Source organism: Heloderma suspectum, chromosome 1, assembly GCF_057233095.1.
Source record: "Heloderma suspectum isolate Gila_16-S chromosome 1, 16-S_ref, whole genome shotgun sequence".
Lineage (NCBI taxonomy): Eukaryota > Metazoa > Chordata > Lepidosauria > Squamata > Helodermatidae > Heloderma > Heloderma suspectum.
Genome location: NC_139458.1, coordinates 349,656,361 through 349,676,138, shown reverse-complemented (window position 1 = coordinate 349,676,138; position 19,778 = coordinate 349,656,361). Strand labels below are relative to the sequence as shown.

The 19,778-nt window shown below is 43.7% G+C and overlaps 1 protein-coding gene across 1 annotated transcript; it reads left to right on the top strand.

Moving 5' to 3' along the window:
* The first annotated feature begins 8,561 nt into the window (after positions 1 to 8,561).
* Positions 8,562 to 18,414, top strand: MTRF1L (mitochondrial translation release factor 1 like). The gene is made up of 7 exons (XM_084827857.1): positions 8,562 to 8,862; positions 11,710 to 11,789; positions 13,167 to 13,350; positions 14,399 to 14,562; positions 14,823 to 14,940; positions 15,751 to 15,887; positions 17,461 to 18,414. The coding sequence occupies exons 1-7, from the start codon at positions 8,568 to 8,570 to the stop codon at positions 17,674 to 17,676; spliced, it is 1,194 nt and encodes a 397-aa protein (XP_084683983.1). The 5' UTR covers positions 8,562 to 8,567; the 3' UTR covers positions 17,677 to 18,414.
* Positions 18,415 to 19,778: the final 1,364 nt, after the last annotated feature.

Below are 19,778 nucleotides of genomic sequence, written 5' to 3'. Positions count from 1 at the left end.
TCCTCCTCATCTGAGGTTGGGCCTGAAAGCAGGCCTGTAGCCAGGGAGGGCTACATGGGCATCCCCCCTAAATTTTCTCTGCCCCCCATTTTTTTTAACAATTACATTTATTACAGACATTTTAGGAAACAAACAGGAAAGCTTTTGTCTTTCTTAAAGGTACAGATGCTATTACTTTGGGGCAGTACCATGGTGGAATGTGCCCATATATTCCTAATAGCACATGTAATTGAGGGTATACCTGAGATGAAGGAATATTGACATATGTGAACAGTTGTACATCTTTTTTTAAGAAGGGCGTGTGGCTCAGATGTATAAAGGCAGTTCTTTAAAACACCTGTTGGTTCAACAATGGACTGGAAATTTGGATTCAGTTCCAGTTATGCATTCAGATAAAGAATTCATGGTTTCCACACACAACTTAATCACTGCATCTTCCCCATGTGAAAATTTTTGTCATCTAAAAACTGAAGCTGTTGGATTTCTCAGTCAGATCTGTAGTCTTTCTTCTCCATTTCTTACCGAAATTATGCTAAAAGTACTGGGATATCTTAAACCTATAATATCACTGCTGCAGCAGAAGAATCTGCATATCGAAGCAGCATTTAAACTTATTGTTTAGGGAGGCAGTTGCAAGATGCAAAATGATACTGTTTTCAACAACGCTTCTGAAGTAGCCAAGGAAGCATGTGAATCTGTAGACAATGAAGCACCATCAAAATGTCTTCGAAAACTCCCTGGACTTCAGGAAAGCTGATTTTAATAAACTCAAGAGCACTGATAAGTAGGATTCCATGGCAGGAAAAACCAACAGGAAGAGGAGTTCAAGAGGTGGGGGAAATGCTGATCAAATTTGCAGATGACACAAAATTGGGAGGGATGGCTAATCCCTTAGGAGATAGAAACAAAATTCAAAATTATCTTGATAAGATTAGGAGACAGGGCAGAAAATAACAATGAATTTTAACAGACAAGTGCAAAGTTCTTCATTTAGGAAAAATACATGAAATGCACAGGTATAAGGTGGGGGATACCTGGCATGGTAATAGTAGGTATAAAAAGGATCTTGGAGTTTTAGTCAATCCCAAGCTAAATATGAATCAGCAATGTGATGTGGCTGCAAAAGAAGCAAATGCAATTTTAGGTTGCATCAATAGAAGTATAGTTTTAAAATCACAGGAAGTAATAGTTCCACTCTACTCTGCGCTGGTCAGACCTTACCTTGAATACTGTGTCCACTTCTGGACAGCACACTTTAAGGATTCAGAAAAATTGGAACGAGTTCAGAGAAGGGCAACAAAGATGATCAGGGGACTAGAAACTAAGTCCTACAAGCAAAGACTGAGGGAACTAGGTATGTTTAGCCTTGAGAAGAGCAGACTGAGGGGGGATATGATAGCACTTTTCAAATACCTATAGGTTGTCACACAGAAGAGGGCCGCAGCCTATTCTCTATCATCTGGGACTGTAGGACATAAAATAAGTGGCTTAAATTAGAGGAAGGCAGATTTCAGATGAACATCAGGAAAAACTTCCTAATGGTAAGAGCAGTCACACAATGTAACCAACCGCCTAGGGAGGTGGTGGACTCTACATTGCTAGAGATATTCAAGCAGAAACTAGACAGCTGGGGATGTCAGGGATGCTTTAAACTAGATTCCTGGACTAAGCAGGGGGTTGAACTCGATGGCCTGAATGGCTCCTTCCAACTCTATGATTAGAAGAATATTCCTGTTGTAGCTTATTCTTGTTTTTCTAATAGTGGGTTATTCTTGATAGTTTACCTTTTTTGTTAATTGGTGGCAAGAACCGTAACAATTGTTGAAGTTGCTTAGTGAAATTTTTTGAATGTACATAAATTGCAGTATGGCTGCAAAAATAAGGGTAAAATAAAAACAGTTTACAGTTCTGTCTTAAAAGGGCCTACGGACCAGATAAACTACCCCCCCCCACTTTTTTGGCAGCCCCCCCCAACATTTAGGCTGGCTATGGGCCTATCTGAAAGAGCCAGGAAAAATGTGCATACATGGTGGGTAAGTTGCAAGCAAGCAGAATTTGTAACATTGTACAACATCATTACTGATCACAGGACACGTCTGTTAAGGCATCAGCCTTGGCTTCCAGTTTCCTGGGTTTGTGGAGCTTCAGCCAAAATGAGTGAGTTTTCACTCTGGTCTTAAACCAGTAGGTTTTTTGAACACTAATACTTCTTAGGCAGCACTATAGACTTGTTTTTCATGACCAGCAGAACTATATATTGAACAGATTCTTTCTTAAAGTTCATGTTAAAAAAGAACAAAACACTTCTATTGTATAATTTTTTAATGCATTTACGGAACTAGGCACTTTTGTAAAGCTTGGAAAACATGACTATGATTCTATGACTTTTAAAAACAAGCAACACATTTAATAGTCGATTATACCAGATAGTTTATTCTCATACTGAACTGCAAAAATAAGTTCTGTTGGGACAAATGTAATGCATAGCATTTTGAATTTCAAAGGGTTTAAAAAAAACATCTTGAAAACCAGTCATCAATGGAACCTTCAGAAATGCTACTGTTACCTGTTAAATGCACACATAACTGTTTAAATTGTTGATACAAAAGGAAGGAAGTGGTATACCCTAGTTTAGACCTAACTTCTTCCAATGATCTTAATACAAGCTTACTGCCTAACACAGATCATAGAATCATAGAATAGTGGGGTTGGAAGGGGCCTACAAGACCAAGGAGTCCAACCCCCTGCTCAATGCAGGAATCCAAGTCAGAGCAGATTTTAAGATAAGTGCACTCTTTCAAAGCACAATAAAGTTATATTGTTTAAGGCCACAAGTCTTCCCTCTTTGTGAGGAAGAGCTGGATATAAATACAATAAATAAACTCTTAGGAGTTAGCTCCATTAAATTCAGTGGGACTTGCTCCCAAGTAAACATGAATAGGACTGCATGATTAATTGCTTACATTTTCAGAGTATGCCAATGCTTTACTACTACTAGCATTTCATTTTAGTTTCTTGCAAGAGGCAAAGAAAGACACATTGGAACAGATGTGTGATTATTCCTATGACGCAGCTATATCTATTGTTGTTGTAAGGTATTAAAATGTACTGATGATTCTGTTTTTGGTAAGTACGTAATCAGAACCATTATACATGTGTCCATCATTATTATTTCTTGTTGTTCAGTTGTTAAGTCATGTCCGACTCTTCATGACCCCATGGACCATAGCACACCAGGCCTTCCTGTCTTCCGCTGTCTCCCGGAGTGTGCTCAAGTTCATATTCATTGCATCGATGATGCTACCTAGCCATCTCATCCTCTGCCGTCCCCTTCTCCTTTTGCCTTCAATCTTTCCCAGCATCAGGGTCTTTTCCAGTGACTTCTCTCTTCGCATTAGGTGGCCAAAATATTTGAGCTTCAACTTCAGTATATGTCCTTCCAATGAGCAGTCAGGGTTGAATTCCTTTAAGACTGACTGATTTGCCCTCCTTCCAGTCCAGGGTAGGGATGTCAGAGAATTCCGCTACGGATCTCAGGGAGGCCGAATGCCAGAGCATTCGGCCCCCCGAAATCGGTGGCAGAACGGTCTGCCCCCCCGCCCCCCCCCCCCGGGACGAGACTTACCTGGGGCGGATCTTCCTGGCAGCGGCGGCTCCAGCGGCGGCTCTGGCGGCGGCTGCGGCAGCGGTTCGGAGGCGGCGGCTGCGGCGGCCGGTCTTCCAACCGGCTGCCGCCGCTGCAATTTCCAGTTAAAAAAAAAAAAAGACGTGATAGGCTACGTAAAGATTTACGTAGCCTATCACTGCTAGGTTTAAAAAAAAAACCGTGATAGGCTACGTAAATTTTACGTAGCCTATCACGTCTGACTGAAAAACAACAATGCGCGTATGCAAATGCATCCGCTACGCTATTTGCGTTCCCCTTATTTTCGCCGTCTTAGTCTACGTAAATCTTGACGTAGACTAAGACATGCCAAAATAAGGAACGCAAATGGTGGCCATGGCCGCCGCCATTTGCGTACGTGCGTTGTTGTCTTTTAAGTCACACGTGATAGGCTACGTAAAGATTTACGTAGCCTATCACGGCTGACTGCAGGGACGCAAACGTTTGCATCCCTGCTAGCCATTTGCATCCCTGCTAGCCAACAGCCGGATGTCCGGTGGCTCCACAGAATCCCTGTGGAGCACATCCAGCCGGCCAGAATTCCGGAGGGGAGGAATGGAGCGCCTCCCCGCCCATCCAGGATTCCAGGGGAAGGGAAAGAGCGCCTCTCCCCCCCACACCATCAACATAATCCACAAAAGGTAAGTGACTTTCATACATCCCTAGTCCAGGGGACTTGTAAGAGTCTTCTCCAGCACCACAGTTCGAAAGCATCAATTCTTCGGCACTCAGCCTTCTTTATAGTCCAGCTCTCACAAACATACATTACTACTTCGAAAACCATAGCTTTGATTAGACGGACCTTTGTCAACAAGGTGATGTCTCTGCTTCTTACTATGGTGTCTATGTTTGCCATAGCTTTGCTCCCAAGGAGCAAGTGTCTTTTAATTTCATGGCTACAGTCACCGTCTGCGGTGATCTTGGAGCCCAAGAAAATAAAATCTGTCACTGCTTCCATTTCTTCCCCTTCTATATGCCAGGAAGTGCCAGATGCCATGATCTTCATTTGTTCAATGTTGAGTTTCAAACCAGCTTTTGCACTCTCCACTTTCACCCTCAACAAGAGGCTCTTTTGATCCTCTTCGCTTTCTGCCATTAGGGTGGTATCGTCTGCGTATCTGAAGTTGTTGATAATTCTCCCGGCAATCTTAATTCCGACCTGTGATTCATCCAACCCGGCGTTTCTCATGATGTACTCTGCATATAAGTTAAATAAGCAGGGTGACAATATGCAGCCTTGTCGTACTCCTTTCCCAATTTTGAACCAATCGGTTGTTCCATGTCTGGTTCTTACTGTTGCTTCTTGACCCTCATACAGGTTTCTCAGGAGACAGGTAAGGTGGTCTGGTACTCCCATCTCTTTCAGAATTTGCAACATTTTGTTGTGATCCACACAATCAAAGGCTTTAGCATAGTCAATGAAGCAGAAATAGACGTTTTTCTGGAATTCTCTTGCTTTCTCCATGATCCAGCAAATGTTGGTGATTTGATCTCTAGTTCCTCTGCCTCTTCGGAACCCAGCTTGTACTTCCAGTAGTTCTCGGTTCACATACTGCTGAAGCCTAGCTTGTAGGATTTTGAGCATCACCTTGCTGGCATGTGAAATGAGTGCAATTGTACGGTAGTTTGAACACTCTTTGGCATTGCCCTTCTTTGGAATTGGAATGTAAACTGACCTTTTCCAGTCTTATGGCCACTGTTGAGTGTTCCAAATTTGTTGGCATATGGAGTGCAGCACTTTAACAGCATCATCTTTTAGGATCTTAAATAGCTCAGCTGGAATACTGTCATCTCCGATAGCTTCGTTGTCAGTAATGCTTCCTAAGGCCCACTTGACTTCACTCTCGAGGATGTCCGGCTCAAGTTCAGTGACCGCGCTATCATGGCTATCAGGGACATTCAGATCTTTCCTGTATAGTTCTTCTGTGTATTCCTTCCACCTCTTCTTAATCTCATCTGCTTCTGTTAGGTCCCTGCCTTCTTTGTCCTTGATAATGCCCGTCTTTGCACAAAATATTCCCTTGAGATCTCCAATTTTCTTGAAGAGATCTCTAGTCTTTCCCATTCTGTTGTTTTCCTCGATTTCTTTGCATTGTTCATTTAAGAAGGCCTTCTTGTCTCTCCTTGCTATTCTCTGGAACTCTGCATTCAGTTGGATATATCTTCCCCTTTCTCCTTTGCTTTTCACTTCCCTTCTTTCCTCAGCTACTTGTAAAGCCTCATCAGACAGCCACTTTGCTTTCTTGCATTTCTTTTTCTTTGGGATGGATTTCGTTGCTGCCTCCTGAACAATGTTACGGACCTCCGTCCATAGTTCCTCAGGCACTCTGTCTATCCGGTCTAATCCCTGAAATCTATTCCTCACCTCCACTGTATATTCATAAGGGATATGATTTAGGTCATACCTGAATGGTTTAGTGGTTTTCCCTACGTTCTTCAATTTAAGCCAAAATTTTGCAAGAAGCAGCTCATGATCTGAGCCACAGTCAGCTCCAGGTCTTGTTTTGACTGACTGTATAGAGCTTCTCCATCTTTGGCTGCAAAGGACATAATCAATCTGATTTCGATATTGACCATCTGGTGATGTCCATGTGTAGAGTCGCCTGTTGTGCTGTTGGAAAAGAGTGTTTGCTATGATCAGCGTGTTCTCTTGGCAAAACTCGATTAGCGTTTGTCCTGCTGCATTTTGTATACCAAGGCCATGCTTGCCTGTTATCCCGGTGATTTCTTGACTTCCTACTTTAGCATTCCAATCCCCTATGATGAAGAGGGCATCTTTTTTTGGTGTTAGTTCTAGAAGGTGTTGTAGGTCTTCATAGAACCGATCAACCTCAGCTTCTTCGGCTTCAGTGGTTGGGGCACAGACTTGAATTACTGTGATGTTGAATGGTTTGCCTTGGATTCGTACTGAGATCATTCTATCGTTTTTGAGATTGTACCCCAGTACTGCTTTTCCCACCCTTTTGTTGACTATGAGTGCTACTCCATTTCTTCTAAGGGATTCTTGCCCACAGTAGTAGATAGAATGGTCACCTGAATTAAATTCGCCCATGCTTGTCCATTTTAGTTCACTGATTCCCAAGATGCCGATGTTCAGTCTTGCCATCTCATGTTTGACCACCTCCAGCTTACCTTGATTCATTGATCTGACATTCCAGGTTCCTAAACAATATTGTTCTTTACAGCATCGGACTTTCTTTTCTCCACCAGACACATCCACAGCTGAGTGTCCTTTCGGCTTTGGCCCAGCCGCTTCACTCTTTCTGGTGCTACTTGGAAATTCCCTCTGTTCTTTTCCAGTAGAATATTGGACACCTTCCAACCTGAGGGGCTCATCTTCCGGCGTCATCTCTTTTCGCCTTGTGATACGTTCCATGGGGTTTTCTTGGCAAGAATACTGGAGTGGGTTGCCATTTCCTTCTCCAGTGGACCACATTTTGTCAGAACTCTCTGCCATGACCTGTCCGTCTTGGGTGGCCCTGCACGGCATAGCTTATGGCTTCACTGAGTTACGCAAGCCCCTTCGCCACAACAAGGCAGTGATCCATGATTTCTTATCTGACACCAAATGCTTGAGCCTTGTCTTAGCAACTGTGAATATTATCCAATTCATTCCTTATGTTCTTGACTTCCAGCCTACAGAACACTGTGCCTATGTCTAATGGCTCCTGGTGCCTGCCGGAGTCAAGCTATCAAACTATTTCATAACATATAATTAAAATTAAATACAATGAAAAAGTAAGTTGTGTTTTGTCAGTCATCCCAGTGCTATTTGCATCAATTGCTGAGAACACGGGCAGCTTGGGGCTCGGCAACCATCTTGGCTTATGCACCCGTCCTTCGCAGCTCCCCATAAAAATCACCTTCATAATCTGTTTATTTTTAAAGTTTTACATCCCTCGTTTTAAATGTTGCCCCTGAATTTTGATTTCATTATTTTAGGTTTCTAACCCTCGCTGAGGCTATAGGAAAACCCCACCTGGCACCCACCAAATGTGTAGGACTACAGTTCCCAGCACCCCAGCCCAGCTGGGGATGCTAGGAGTTGTAGTCCCAAGCATCTGGAGGGCGCCAGGTGGGGGAAGGCTGTTGTAAGAGTGGTTGCCATACTGGGGGTGGGGAATGTTTACGCCAGAGAAAGGACAACGCACCCCTCAGCGGAATCAGGAGAGACAAGAACAAGTATTTAAAGCCCCGCATCCGCCGCCCCGCCTCGCCCAGCCAGGAAAACGCCCCGCCCCGCAGAGCCGCGGCTCAGCGCCGCCCCGGGGCTCCGTCACTTTCTTTTCCGCGTCCCCTTCCCAGAGCCTGTCTGGCTCTGCACCGCCCCCTTCCGATAATTGCCGAACAGGGCAGATTGGCCGCGATCACAGTCTCTTCGGCTGTTTTCGGGAGAGGCGAGAGCAGCCGGCAGCGCACGGATTCGAACTCCTCTACGCCCCCCCCGCCCACCCTTCGAGGAGCGCAACGAGAGAGCGCACGCGCGACGTCCCCTTCTCCGGCGCCTCTCGTGAACCGAATACTTTCGAGTATTTCCGGAAAATCAGAACACGCGCATGGGAACCAGCGATGGGAGACCACGGAGTCACACGCAATTACGACACTCCCGGCTCCCAATTGAACATACAAGCCAACCCGGGCCAAAAAAAGAAGAAGGGGCGGGCATCATAGACAGAGAACAGGGGTAACGCGGCTTCCCCATTTTGCTGGGTGGTCTGCCCCACATACCGCGACAGTTCAAACGGAAATCCGAAGACATTATCCACAGCGCTGCCCTTTTTCTACCTCTATGCGAGAGAGCAGAAGAGACCAGCGCAGCGGGCTAGGCGCGTTTGTTTCCGGAAGCGGCCGGCCACGTGACCGGAAACGAAAGCATTTTCCGGGAAGCCTGTCGCTCGCAGGCATGTGGCGCTGCCTAGCGCGGAGTCCGCTGTGGCGGCGGCGGGGGGCCGGCGCCTCCTTCTCGGCGCTCTCCGCTGCCGTCGCGCGATGGCGGGAGCGAAGGGCCCCCCGGCGCCCGCTCAGCGGCCAGCCCGGCTTGCGCGAGCTGTTCGCGATGCCCGCGCTCCAGCGCTTCCTGGATCAGCAGCGAGACGAGGGGCGCCGCGGCGGCTCCTGGCCGGAGCTGGCCGCGCGGATTGGCCTTCTGCGGCGCAAGGAGCAGGAGCTGCGCGACACGGAGCGCCTGGCCCGGGAAGGTGAGGCGTCCCGGCAGCCTCCGTGGGACAGACGCCGCCTGGCGCTCACGAATGCAGGACTCGAGAAGAGCCCTGCTGGGCCAGACTGCGGGCCTGCCTGGGCCAGCCTGCCTAGTTTCTCGCGGTGGCCAGGGCGAGGGCAAGCGCCATCCTCCCGCTGTTTTTCCCGGCAGCTGCTATTCCACGGCCTGTTCCATCTGATCGTGGCTCGGTGGCATTCTTGAGAAGCGGGATTGCCCCCACGGGCCCGGGGGGAATCCCTGCCTCTTCTGTTTCTGGTAGACCTGCAGCGATTGAGTCGGGATGCTGGATATGAAATAGAAGACTTCTTAGTTGATCTGCTGTGCAGTACAGTCCTGAATATGTTTACTCATTAAGGCCAGTGGGGCTTACACTTTGATGAGAGGGCCTAGGATTGCAGCCTTAAGAACCATCTCTGGAACAGACCAAAGGTTCAGCATTCATTTTTCAGTGCTGACCAGCCAGATACCTCAGGGAAGCTGGAAAGCAAGGTGCAAAAACCCTGCTGGAAATATAGTTGCAGACCTAGCCTCACATCCTCTAGATCAGGGCTAGGCAACGTGGCGCTTGCAGGCACCAATGCACCCTGGACATCTTTCAAGGTGCTGCTACCCCTCCCACTTTTTTTTTATAAATTAACATATTTTCTTACCCGCAGCTGGGGTTGCTGTGGCAGAGATTTCTATTGGTGATGAAAACTGTGGGTTCAAAGGTGTGTTTGATAGCGTTTTGGGGCTGAGACCCCCACCTCAGCCTTGTACTCAGTCTTTTGGGCAGGTTACATGTCCTTTGCCTCCCATGGCAGCTATTTTGGGATGGTGCCCAGGGCAGTTTCTCAAATGTGCCCAGGGGCCCCAAAAGATTGCCTACCCCTACTCTAGATTCTAATGGTGTAATGTGCACTCTAGACCACAGAGAACAAATGCCTGCAGGTGCATGGCATGATTTTTGGCAAGCCAAGCAGCAGACTGCAAGAGAAAGTGACAGAATAGAGGTTGGTCAACAGTCTGTCCTAGGAGACAATGTCTTCTGAACTAAAGAATTAAGGAGGCAAAAAATGTTTGTCTCGAAGATCGTAAAAATAAATCTAATCTTTTTTGATTATCAACATAAGAGAGGACCAGAAAGAATCTTTCACCCCAAAGTTGCTTACTTTGAAGTAAAACTTCTATATTGGGGTTGGAGCAGCCTCCCTATGAGGAAAAGTTATGGTGGGGGGTTAGTTTAGAAAAAAGGCGAGTAAGTGAGGACATGATAGTGGTGTCTAAAATTATTCATGGTGTGGAGAAAGCAGATAGATGCCCCATCCCCCACCTTCTCTTATGTTACTAGAGGTTGGGGTTATCCAGTGAAGATGAATGGTGGGAGATTCAGGACAGAGAAAAGGAAGAACTTCTTCACACATTCTCTAGTGGTCTGTAGAAAGTGTTGCCACAAGATGAGGTGATAGTCATCAACGTAGATGGCTTTGGAAGGTATTTAGCCCTGGGAATTGGCCTGTGACTGGAGAGCAGAACGGAAGCACATTATGTTGCCATTAGCCAGATTACCAAGGGCCACTAGGAAGTTGCATCTCATACTTTATGGATGGAACACCTTGGCAAGGGGAAGACCAACCTAGACCCGTCCATTGGCCAGAGAAATGCCTGTTTACAACTCTTCACTTTCCAAAACTGATCTTCCTCCTTTATCTTTCTCCTCTACTCCCGTTCTGTGTGACTTGTGTGTGTTTGTGTGTGGGGGGTGGGGGAGGTTGGTTTGCAAGCACGAGTCTTGTTTTTTTTATTGATGTGAACTGCTTTGAGAGATAATATTTGTCTGAAAAGCAGGCTAAAAAAACAATGAAATAAAAATTGGACAGATTCGTGGAGAATATGGCTATCAATGACCGCTAGTCATAATGGCTGTATGTCACCCTCAGGGATCAGTAGCAGGATGCTTCTGAATCCCACTTGCTGGGGAACGCAGTGGAGAAGGCTATTTCCTCATGGCCTGCTTGTGGGCTTCCCACATTGATCTGGTAGGCTTCTGTGCAACAGAATCCTGGACTAGATAGGCCTCTGACCTGATCCAGTAGGGCTCTTTTTATATTCTTACAAGACCTGTTCTACCAAAGAACATGGTGTGAAGAATTTAAGACTCTATTGTTAAGCCTGAGTATTTGGAAGTAAGGCACACTGATTTAGTGGATCTTGCTTTTTTGATTAAATGTCTTCTGGAACAGACTGTCAATCTAAATAGCTTTATTTAAATGAAAGTTGGCAGCTGTATGTGCTCTCAATCTAGAAACTTTAAAACCAGCTTGCATAAAATCTTGGAATAAGGCTTCAGTAGGGAGGTTACACATTATGTGCAATGGTGATGTTCATGAAAAATGTTTAACTTTCTGTGGGTGTAATACAACTTTCTATCTGGCTGCATTAGAGGGAGAGGTGAACCAGTAAGTTTCACTCCACCCCCTCAGCTAGGGCCAAGTGACATCTGTCTCCCTGTTTCCAGAACTGCCTTCCTTCAGCAGCTATTCCATCTCACTGCATCAGAGTTAGGGGAAGAAAGCCCACTCCATCTGTTTTCTGGGATCAGCTGCCCCTTGCCTTCTCCTTTCCCAGAACTTTCCCTTGCAGTGATCGTTCCTTCTGGTCACTATGTAACTTTACACAAAATTCGTACTTGATTTCATGTTCCCCCCTATTTCCCTTTTTTTGTCTACTAAATAGACTGTAAGTCTGTAGGATTGGCTTGTGGTGTATTTAAATTTTTGTACAGTACCTACAAAGTTTTAGGTACTTTATTACTAATGATAAATTATTTACAATACTGTTCTAGATGAAAATGAAGATTTGCGGATGCTTGCAGAAAAGGAAGTTGCTTCCTGTCAGGAAGAGATATCTGAGTTGAAACATCAGGTACTTGAACAGTATACTTGTCATTCCTGAGAGGGTGGCCAAGGGGACAAAGGTGGCCTAAAAATCATTTTAAAGTCATATGTATGCTCATACATATGTACACACAACTTTGTTGAGACACAAAGTTTAAATTCAAGCCTAATTTCGATTTTGGGTCCCACTGTTATCAGTCAGAGGGAATGTGAAACACTTTTCTTTTGCCACATACAATTTTGGTACCATCAAACTATTTCTTCAGCTAGTTCCAAAGGCCCATGAGTTTTATCCGAATGTATGAAACTATGTCTCCCCTGTCCCCAGTATAGCAAGTGGCTTCCTAAAGGACATAGTGTATCCATGCCATTGCTAGTTGATGCCAGGAACATGCAGTCAAGGTGAGGAGAGATAGTATGATGGCATATGTGGCAAGCCACTGCTGGTGTTATACCTCACCATATGGGAGTCACTATGTGAAAACTCCGTAAGCTAGCTTCAGTGTGACTAGTGTAATAGGTAGACTTTCTCAATGGCGTGTGCTTTGTGTGTGCTATATACACATTTCTGCAAGTGCTGATGTAGCCTTAATGGAAACTACAATCTGGTACTTAGTCTTTTTAAAATCTGTTAAATTCATATTAAGTCAGTGCACCTGAGTTATCTAAATTATCAATCTGTGTACTGCTGTACTCAGGAGAAAATGCTTCTGCAATTGGCTTAAAGTTTCCCTCTCAAGTCTGTCTGGTCAAATATAGGACACAGTCTCTAAAAGCTATTTATCTTTACTTTTTTAGTATTTAAAAGCAATGAGACCCCACACAATCTGTGGTATAAATTGGGTTCTGTCTCACATAGGCTTTAGGTTGGAATATCTGTGAGTAATGGAGCTAGGTGCATCTTTCAGAGAATCTTCCACCATCAAGGTTAAAATACAAGGTGTAGGGTCTATTAATGTATGCTTGGTCCCCATTTAACCTTAATGGCAATCAGTTTAATCAAGGGGTCGGGGGCTGGACTGGTAGCTATGAGATTTTGATTCTATATAATCTTGCTTTGGTACTACATGTCTGTTCTCCATCTTCCCTCCAGCCCTCTATGAAGTGAATGTGATGGTACAGCCGTTACAGGATATAAAATGTAGGTGTAAGCACTAGAATTGATATAAGATGGCAAGAAACCTAGCTTGAATGCTGAGCAGAAGGGGAAATTCCTCGTGTGTGCTTTGGGAATGAATACCAGAAATATACTGAACAACAACTATAACATACCAAATAAATTGTTTGTATATTTAATAAATGTGTATTGGTGGTTATTGTTCTATCTCCAGTAAGATGTGTGATAGAATGTTGTTAACTGAAGAGAATTTTATTTGGGTAAAAGCATCCTTTTTGTGTTTTGCAGATAATATTGCTTCTGATTCCTTCAGAAGAAACTGACAAAAGTGATCTTATCCTGGAAGTGACTGCTGGAGTTGGAGGACAGGAAGCAATGCTATTCACTGCAGAAATGTTTGATATGTATCAACAGTATGCGGCATATAAAAACTGGAATTTTAAACCTCTGGAATATACTCCCAGTGATACAGGTGAGTAACCAATGCACCTTGGTGCTTGACAGGATAAAAGATACTCAGGGCACATTACAGTTGCTGCAGGAACTACCATTGTTAAACTGCTTTTTTCCTGCAGCTAATGTGGACATTGCAGCCAATTGTACATGCATCTTTAAACACCAGTGTACCCATGTCCAGGAAACCTGGTCCGATCAGGTTTCCCAGATGTGTAGCTGATGTTTAAAGACGTGTGTATGCTTCTGTGCATGCCTGGGCAAAAGGCTTGTGCATACCTTGGCTTAATAAGTTGAGATGCAATTGTCCAAATGCAGCCATTGTAACAGTAACATATGGGACTTCCAACAAAATGTTGCCGTGTGGAGTGCATCTGTTCAGTGTACCAACCATTCATGCCTTACTTTAGGATACTCCATTCCCTTTCCCCTCCCCTTAGTTTTCAGTTTTTTTCCACAGCACTGAGCTATTTTTCTGATGGGTTTGCCTCTTAGGATTTTTTCCCTAAATATTGTTCTATTTTTGCAAAGCCTGAGGGTCTCCCAAGCATTCTGGTATCTCCCTCTTGTTTTTCAGTAGCACTGTTTTGGCGACATAGCCATCATAACAGAACACTCAGGTTTGCTATTAGTATATATCAGGGGTACATAACCTGCTGGCCTCATACAGCCCTGGGCCACTTCCAGTGCAGCCCACATAGCTGGGGAACCACCCAGAATTCACCTTGTTAGCGCTAGCTTGGGAAAGCCTGGGATTTCCCTTACATGCGCAAGGGAAGCCCTTCCCTATCTCTGTTCTCTCCTGAGGTAAGGGAACTGTTTCCCTTGTTAGCACTAGCAAGGGAAAGCCCTGTTTGGTTGTGCGTGTGGGGGAAGAGTGTGTGAATATGGATGCAACCCCTGTATGCAATCAAAAGACAGCTGATACGGCCCTCAGATGTTAAAAAGGCACATTTATGGTTGTAAGCTTAAATTCTAATCAGTCACAATATAAATCTTTTAATGAACTGCTCCAGTTGGATTGTACTGTGTGGTTACTTTAAACGGTGTGTGTGTGTTTATTTAAGGTGGTTTGAGACATGCATCTGCCACTATAGCAGGCCTTGACGCTTATAGGCAAATGAAGTTTGAAGGAGGAGTACATCGTGTGCAGCGAGTGCCTAAGACAGAGAAGCAAGGACGCATTCATACCAGCACAATGACTGTAGCAATATTACCGCAACCAAATGAGGTATAATGCAGTTACTAGAAGTAGCTAATCAAACATTCTGCTTTCAGATAGCCTATTTGAATTCAGTTAAACTCTTTGTGTTCTCACCATGTTTAGAAGATGAAGGCTGATTGTTTCAAAAGAAAGAGAGGGTTGTAAAAGTGGCAGATCTTCCAGTGAAAATGTATTATGCAGTTTGTTTTTATTTCAACAATCTATGAATTAAATTAGCTGTCTTAGTTTACAAAGGATAAGCAGTGTATGTCTCTGTCCCATTCCAGATAAATCTGACAATTAATCCTAAAGAGCTGCATATTGAAACTAAAAGAGCCAGTGGGGCTGGTGGCCAGCATGTAAATACTACTGATAGCGCTGTACGAATAGTCCATATTCCAACAGGTAAATTACAGCATTATTTCCACTTTCAATCTGTTCTTGAACATCTCATGTTTTATACCTAAAAGCTGAGGGGGTATTGCTCAGTAGCAGGACAGATGCTTTGGATGCAGAAGTTCCCAGGGCCTCACCAGTTCAAAGGAAGGAGAGCTGGACGGGCCACTAGAGCAGAACAAGTGGCTTACAGTGTGCAGGAGCCATGAAGGCCAAGGACACACAGTAGGTAGCCTGCACAGTGTACCACCACTGGATTTCCTTAAGGGGCCGGGCCTCTTCTGAGTTGAGCAGGCTGTGTTTGCCTCTGGAATAACTTGCCTGTAGTTAAGCATGATCACATAATTTCTTTCTCACAAATCAACTTCATTGGTAGCTTTCCCATCCTTCTCTTTTCCAATCCTCCCTCTTTTTCTACTTCAGTTGTAACAAAGTAGAACTATTGTATTTCTGTTCTCAGAACTAAATGTCTAGAAGACTCTAGCTTCTAGCATCTCCAAACTGCTTACAAAAAGCCATAGGAAGGATGCTCAGTGGAACATATACTTTCAGCATCACTTACTTGACAAACCTGTTATCCTAGTGGTCACCAGGCTTAGCACTGCTGCGACTTCAGTAGTAGCCTATATTCTTACAAGCCCTGAGACTGTGTTCATGGGGCTAAGCTGTTAAAAACTAGCACTTATAAAAATTTAAATGTGAGTTACATATTTGTCCACTGTGCTTGTTAGATATCAGTGTTTTCCTTAAATGTTGCCCTTATTTCTCATCGCTATTCATTTTGTTTTTGCCTGGCAATTACATTTCTTGCTGCTGTAGGTGTGGTGTCCGAATGTCAACAAGAAAGATCTCAGATCAGAAATAGAGAGAAGGCTCTGCAGATCCTTCGTGCCAAACTATATAGCATTAAACTTGAAGAAGAGTCAAGGAAGAGAGAAACTGCCAGAAGGATTCAGGTAATGTTTACTTCATTCTTCATCCATATTGTGTCTGTGTCTGGATGCTTAAGTTCTAACGTGACAACGTTAGGTGTAGGAAACATAGTGAGAAAGCATGAGCTGAGGATGTAGATTTATATCCCACTTTTTGACAAGTCTTCAAAGTGGCTTACAATATTTATAAAATACAACAGAACCACATACTCAGAAAACCAAAACTGAACAACACAACCAGCCCCGCTTGAGCAGGAGCCAGCATCTGATGTTCCTTCCCACAGAGCAGTTGATTTAAGTTGGTCCCAAGGGGGGGGGGGGGGGCAGTGCAAGTGGAGCAGCCCCTGATGTTCCCTTTGCCTGCATTGTGAGGGGAGGAAAATGTGGCTCTTAGAAGCCCAGTGTTATAGAATAACTGGTTAATTATGAACTGAAATGGAAGAGCAGAAGTCCCACATGATTGCTGGGCTGTACTATTTTGGAATTTTGAGGAAAATATTCCTTTTACCTGTCATCTAGTTTTGCAGGTTTAATGAGTATTTTCTGTGGAGAACATTCAAACATGTGATCCCTATTTGCATTCTGAAATGCCCTCCAGAAGAAATATCACGTGAAGCATCTATTCATATCTTAGTTTTATTTATTTGTGGGATATTTTCTGGAGAAAGATTTTACCTGTAGTGCTTAACTTGTTAACTTTTCAATGTATATTTTTGTATATTATGTTTGCAGTCCACTTTTTACATGAGTCCAGGCTGTTGCTCATGCCAGAATAACTCAGTTAATCTCCAAAGAACCAGAACATACTACTGGCCTGGTTTACATGTAACTATAAGTCTGGGTGAACCCTGGCTTGCCATTTACAGGCAGACTGCTCGTGCATGCTGCCTTGATTGCTCCCACTGCAAGTGGAAGCAGCTAAACAAACCACAGACCTTCATGGTTTATTGTGACGTGCAAACTAGGAATTCTGGCTTGTCTCTCCTTCAAGCCAGAGTTATAAGCCATAGCTTGTTGTTAGTTTATGACTCTTGTTGGGAGAGAAGCAAGCCAGAGTTTCTAGTTCGCACACAACAATAAACAAACCATATTGTTATGTGTGAACAGTGGTATTGGTTCTTTCATAATTCTCCACATTCTAAAAAGATGCCCCTGAGCACCTAAGGGACGTCCAGGTGTATCTCCCCACCCTCAATATTTAGGCTGGCTGAGTGAAGTGATTGCTCTGTTCGTCAGAGGGGGGAAATACTGTAAAAGATGTAACAGATATTCTATGTCTCTTATTTACAGTAATCGGTTTTTAGTAGTAGACATAAAGCCTCTCCTACCACACTTCCTTCTGTTTGTCTCCTTTACTCAAGCAGTGTAGATTGTAAGCTCTTCAGGGCAGGGGGCTTGACTTCTGCATTCAAAGGTCTTTTTTTCTTTTTTCTTATGTTAACTTTGTAAAGGACTGTATACATTGAAGCTGTATTAACTGTTTACATGAAAAATAATATACGTTTCTCTTGTGGAAAGAAAAAACGATGTTGCCTAAATATTCGACTCACATATTGCGATGTGTGAATGTTACTGATCAAATTCTTCTTCTGATTAGATTGGGACCAAAGGAAGGTCCGAAAAAATCAGAACCTACAACTTTCCCCAGGATCGGGTTACTGATCACAGACTAAACAGATCAGTGCATCACATTGAAAGGTTCATGTTGGGGGAGGAACCGCTAGATGAAATGATACAGTCCCTAAAAGAATATGCTGACTATGAGATTCTAATGGAAATTATTTCAGGAAATGACCCAACTAGGCTGAAGTGATCTTCACCACATCCTGCACCACAGGTATGGAAATGTATCCAGACTAGCTGGCTGCACAACTGCTTGTTTGGACCCACCTGATTTAGAAATACCTCTCTGCCTCTGGAAAAGGGCTAAGTTAACATTATTCCTAAACTACTTTTCAAGGTAGAAAGCTACAGTGCTTTTTATAAGAAACATCATTGCTTTATTATTGTTTACACTTAGCGTGATTCTGGTTTCCAGTTTTCAATGGACAGTAGCGTTGTACTCTTCAAAATTGTGCAGAGAATTGAGAATGTGCCAAACTTTAAAGCATTTGTTCACAATTGGAAACACGGAGTTGGATTCAGACTTCGTTGTTTGTGAACGAAAAGGCTCATGGAACACTTCTGATCCAGCAGAGAGATCCCACTGGCAGAAATGGAGGAGGCAACTTTACTTATTTCCCCTTCCTTTCTAGCACCATGCTGGATGCTCCTGCCAGCAGGAGTAATGTCTAGATCCAAGCCATATTCAGTGCAGTTAATACTGCATTATGAGTTCGTACACAATTTAACTTAATCCAAAACCTAGAAATAAATTCTCTTACTCTCAGTGTGACTTCAGAGTAAGGCATGATTGCATATGGAATTTGTCTTGTAACATTGTTGGAATCGTATCTATAATAATCTTCTAACAGCTGCTCTATTCATAGGATTGGGCTCTTAATGGTTGCCTCTTTATTCTGTGTTAATGAAGCCTCTTTCAAAATGTGAACCTTTTTGTTTGGAATCGTAGCCTCGTTATGCATTTATGGTCTTATGTGATGAGTAACAAGAACCGTATCACACAACCCAATGCTCTTGTCTAAACACCTGCCCACCTTACTGCTCCTGCTCCCTGGCCCACACTTCCGCATAGACATGGGGCTAGTTCGCACGATCAAGTAAGTCACTGTGGCGTGGAAGCCATTATGAACATTCAAGCAGCAGCTGTGGTGTGAATATTCAAAAGCCACCCAGCACACACTTCAGCCCACCGTGGCTTAAACAAGTGACAGTGGGCTGATGATCATGTATACCAAGTCATTGAGGGCAGAGCTTTATTACCACCCTCACAGCAGCCACTGAAGAGAGAGTCTATGCCCAGCCCATGTGTTAAGCAGAGCTATGGTGTATTAGCTGCACACTGGTCTGTCTTCTGACTTTAAAGCTTGAAAAAACGAGAGAGCCATATGTTCGTTTTTTCTAATGACTACACCGCACATTGTGCATATGTTCATTGTGAGTGCCTCACGGCAGGCCCGAAGCAGAATAAAATATCCTAAACTTAGAGCTTCCATTTTACAAAGTAAGTAATTAAAAGAACAGACTCCCAAAATTCCTACTATACATAAGCACAAAGGTAAAAGTATCTTAGAACTTTGGAGGTTTAGGTCAGTTATGTAAATTCATTTATGTTTTAATGGTTGTGCACTGCCTTCATGGCTTTTTAGCAAATAAGGTGGCATATGAATGTTAATATAATTACAAATGTAGTTAACATGCCACTTTTTAAATACAAGTTGGCCTAGTTTGCCTTCTAAGAATTCGTTCACTTACATATTAAGCTTGTTTATGCTTATCAGTGGGTTGCCCAACTCCCAGTATTGGCTGAAGCTAACTCTTCAGCTTGCTATGCATGGAGTTTTCCTTTCTATGTACTTCCTAGCTGTTCATTATCTAGTGAAAAAAATTCCAGTAGATAATCAACTCTAAAATTCCATTTAAACTGGGCAGTCAGGGACTTGTTACATACAAAATTAAAGAGGCAATTTTGCCCACCCCACTACCTTTTCCCCACTGCAAGCTGGCACTTAGGCATATATTGCCAGACAATGTGCAGTATCTAGGACTTCTAGTTGTGAAACCTTCCTGAATACCATAATAGCAATCAGATGCCTTGGAGGTCAGAAGTGAGTAAGGGAACTATATAGGTTTGAAAACTGGTCCTGGAGATGTTCTGAGGACAAGCCAGAGAAGCCTTGAACAGAGAATATATTGTTGCTGGTATTAAGATGTTCTATAATAGGAGAATGCAGCGTCTATAGAAAGCAGGTGATACATTCTGCATAAAACATATGTTAAGATAAGAATTATGTA

Bases quoted from the DNA above. Each gene is read 5' to 3' on its own strand.
- MTRF1L (XM_084827857.1), top strand. From the start codon at position 8,568: ATGTGGCGCTGCCTAGCGCGGAGTCCGCTGTGGCGGCGGCGGGGGGCC. The intron at 11,790-13,166 runs GTACTTGAACAG...TGTGTTTTGCAG, and splicing joins TATCTGAGTTGAAACATCAG to ATAATATTGCTTCTGATTCC. The intron at 13,351-14,398 runs GTGAGTAACCAA...TGTTTATTTAAG, and splicing joins ATATACTCCCAGTGATACAG to GTGGTTTGAGACATGCATCT.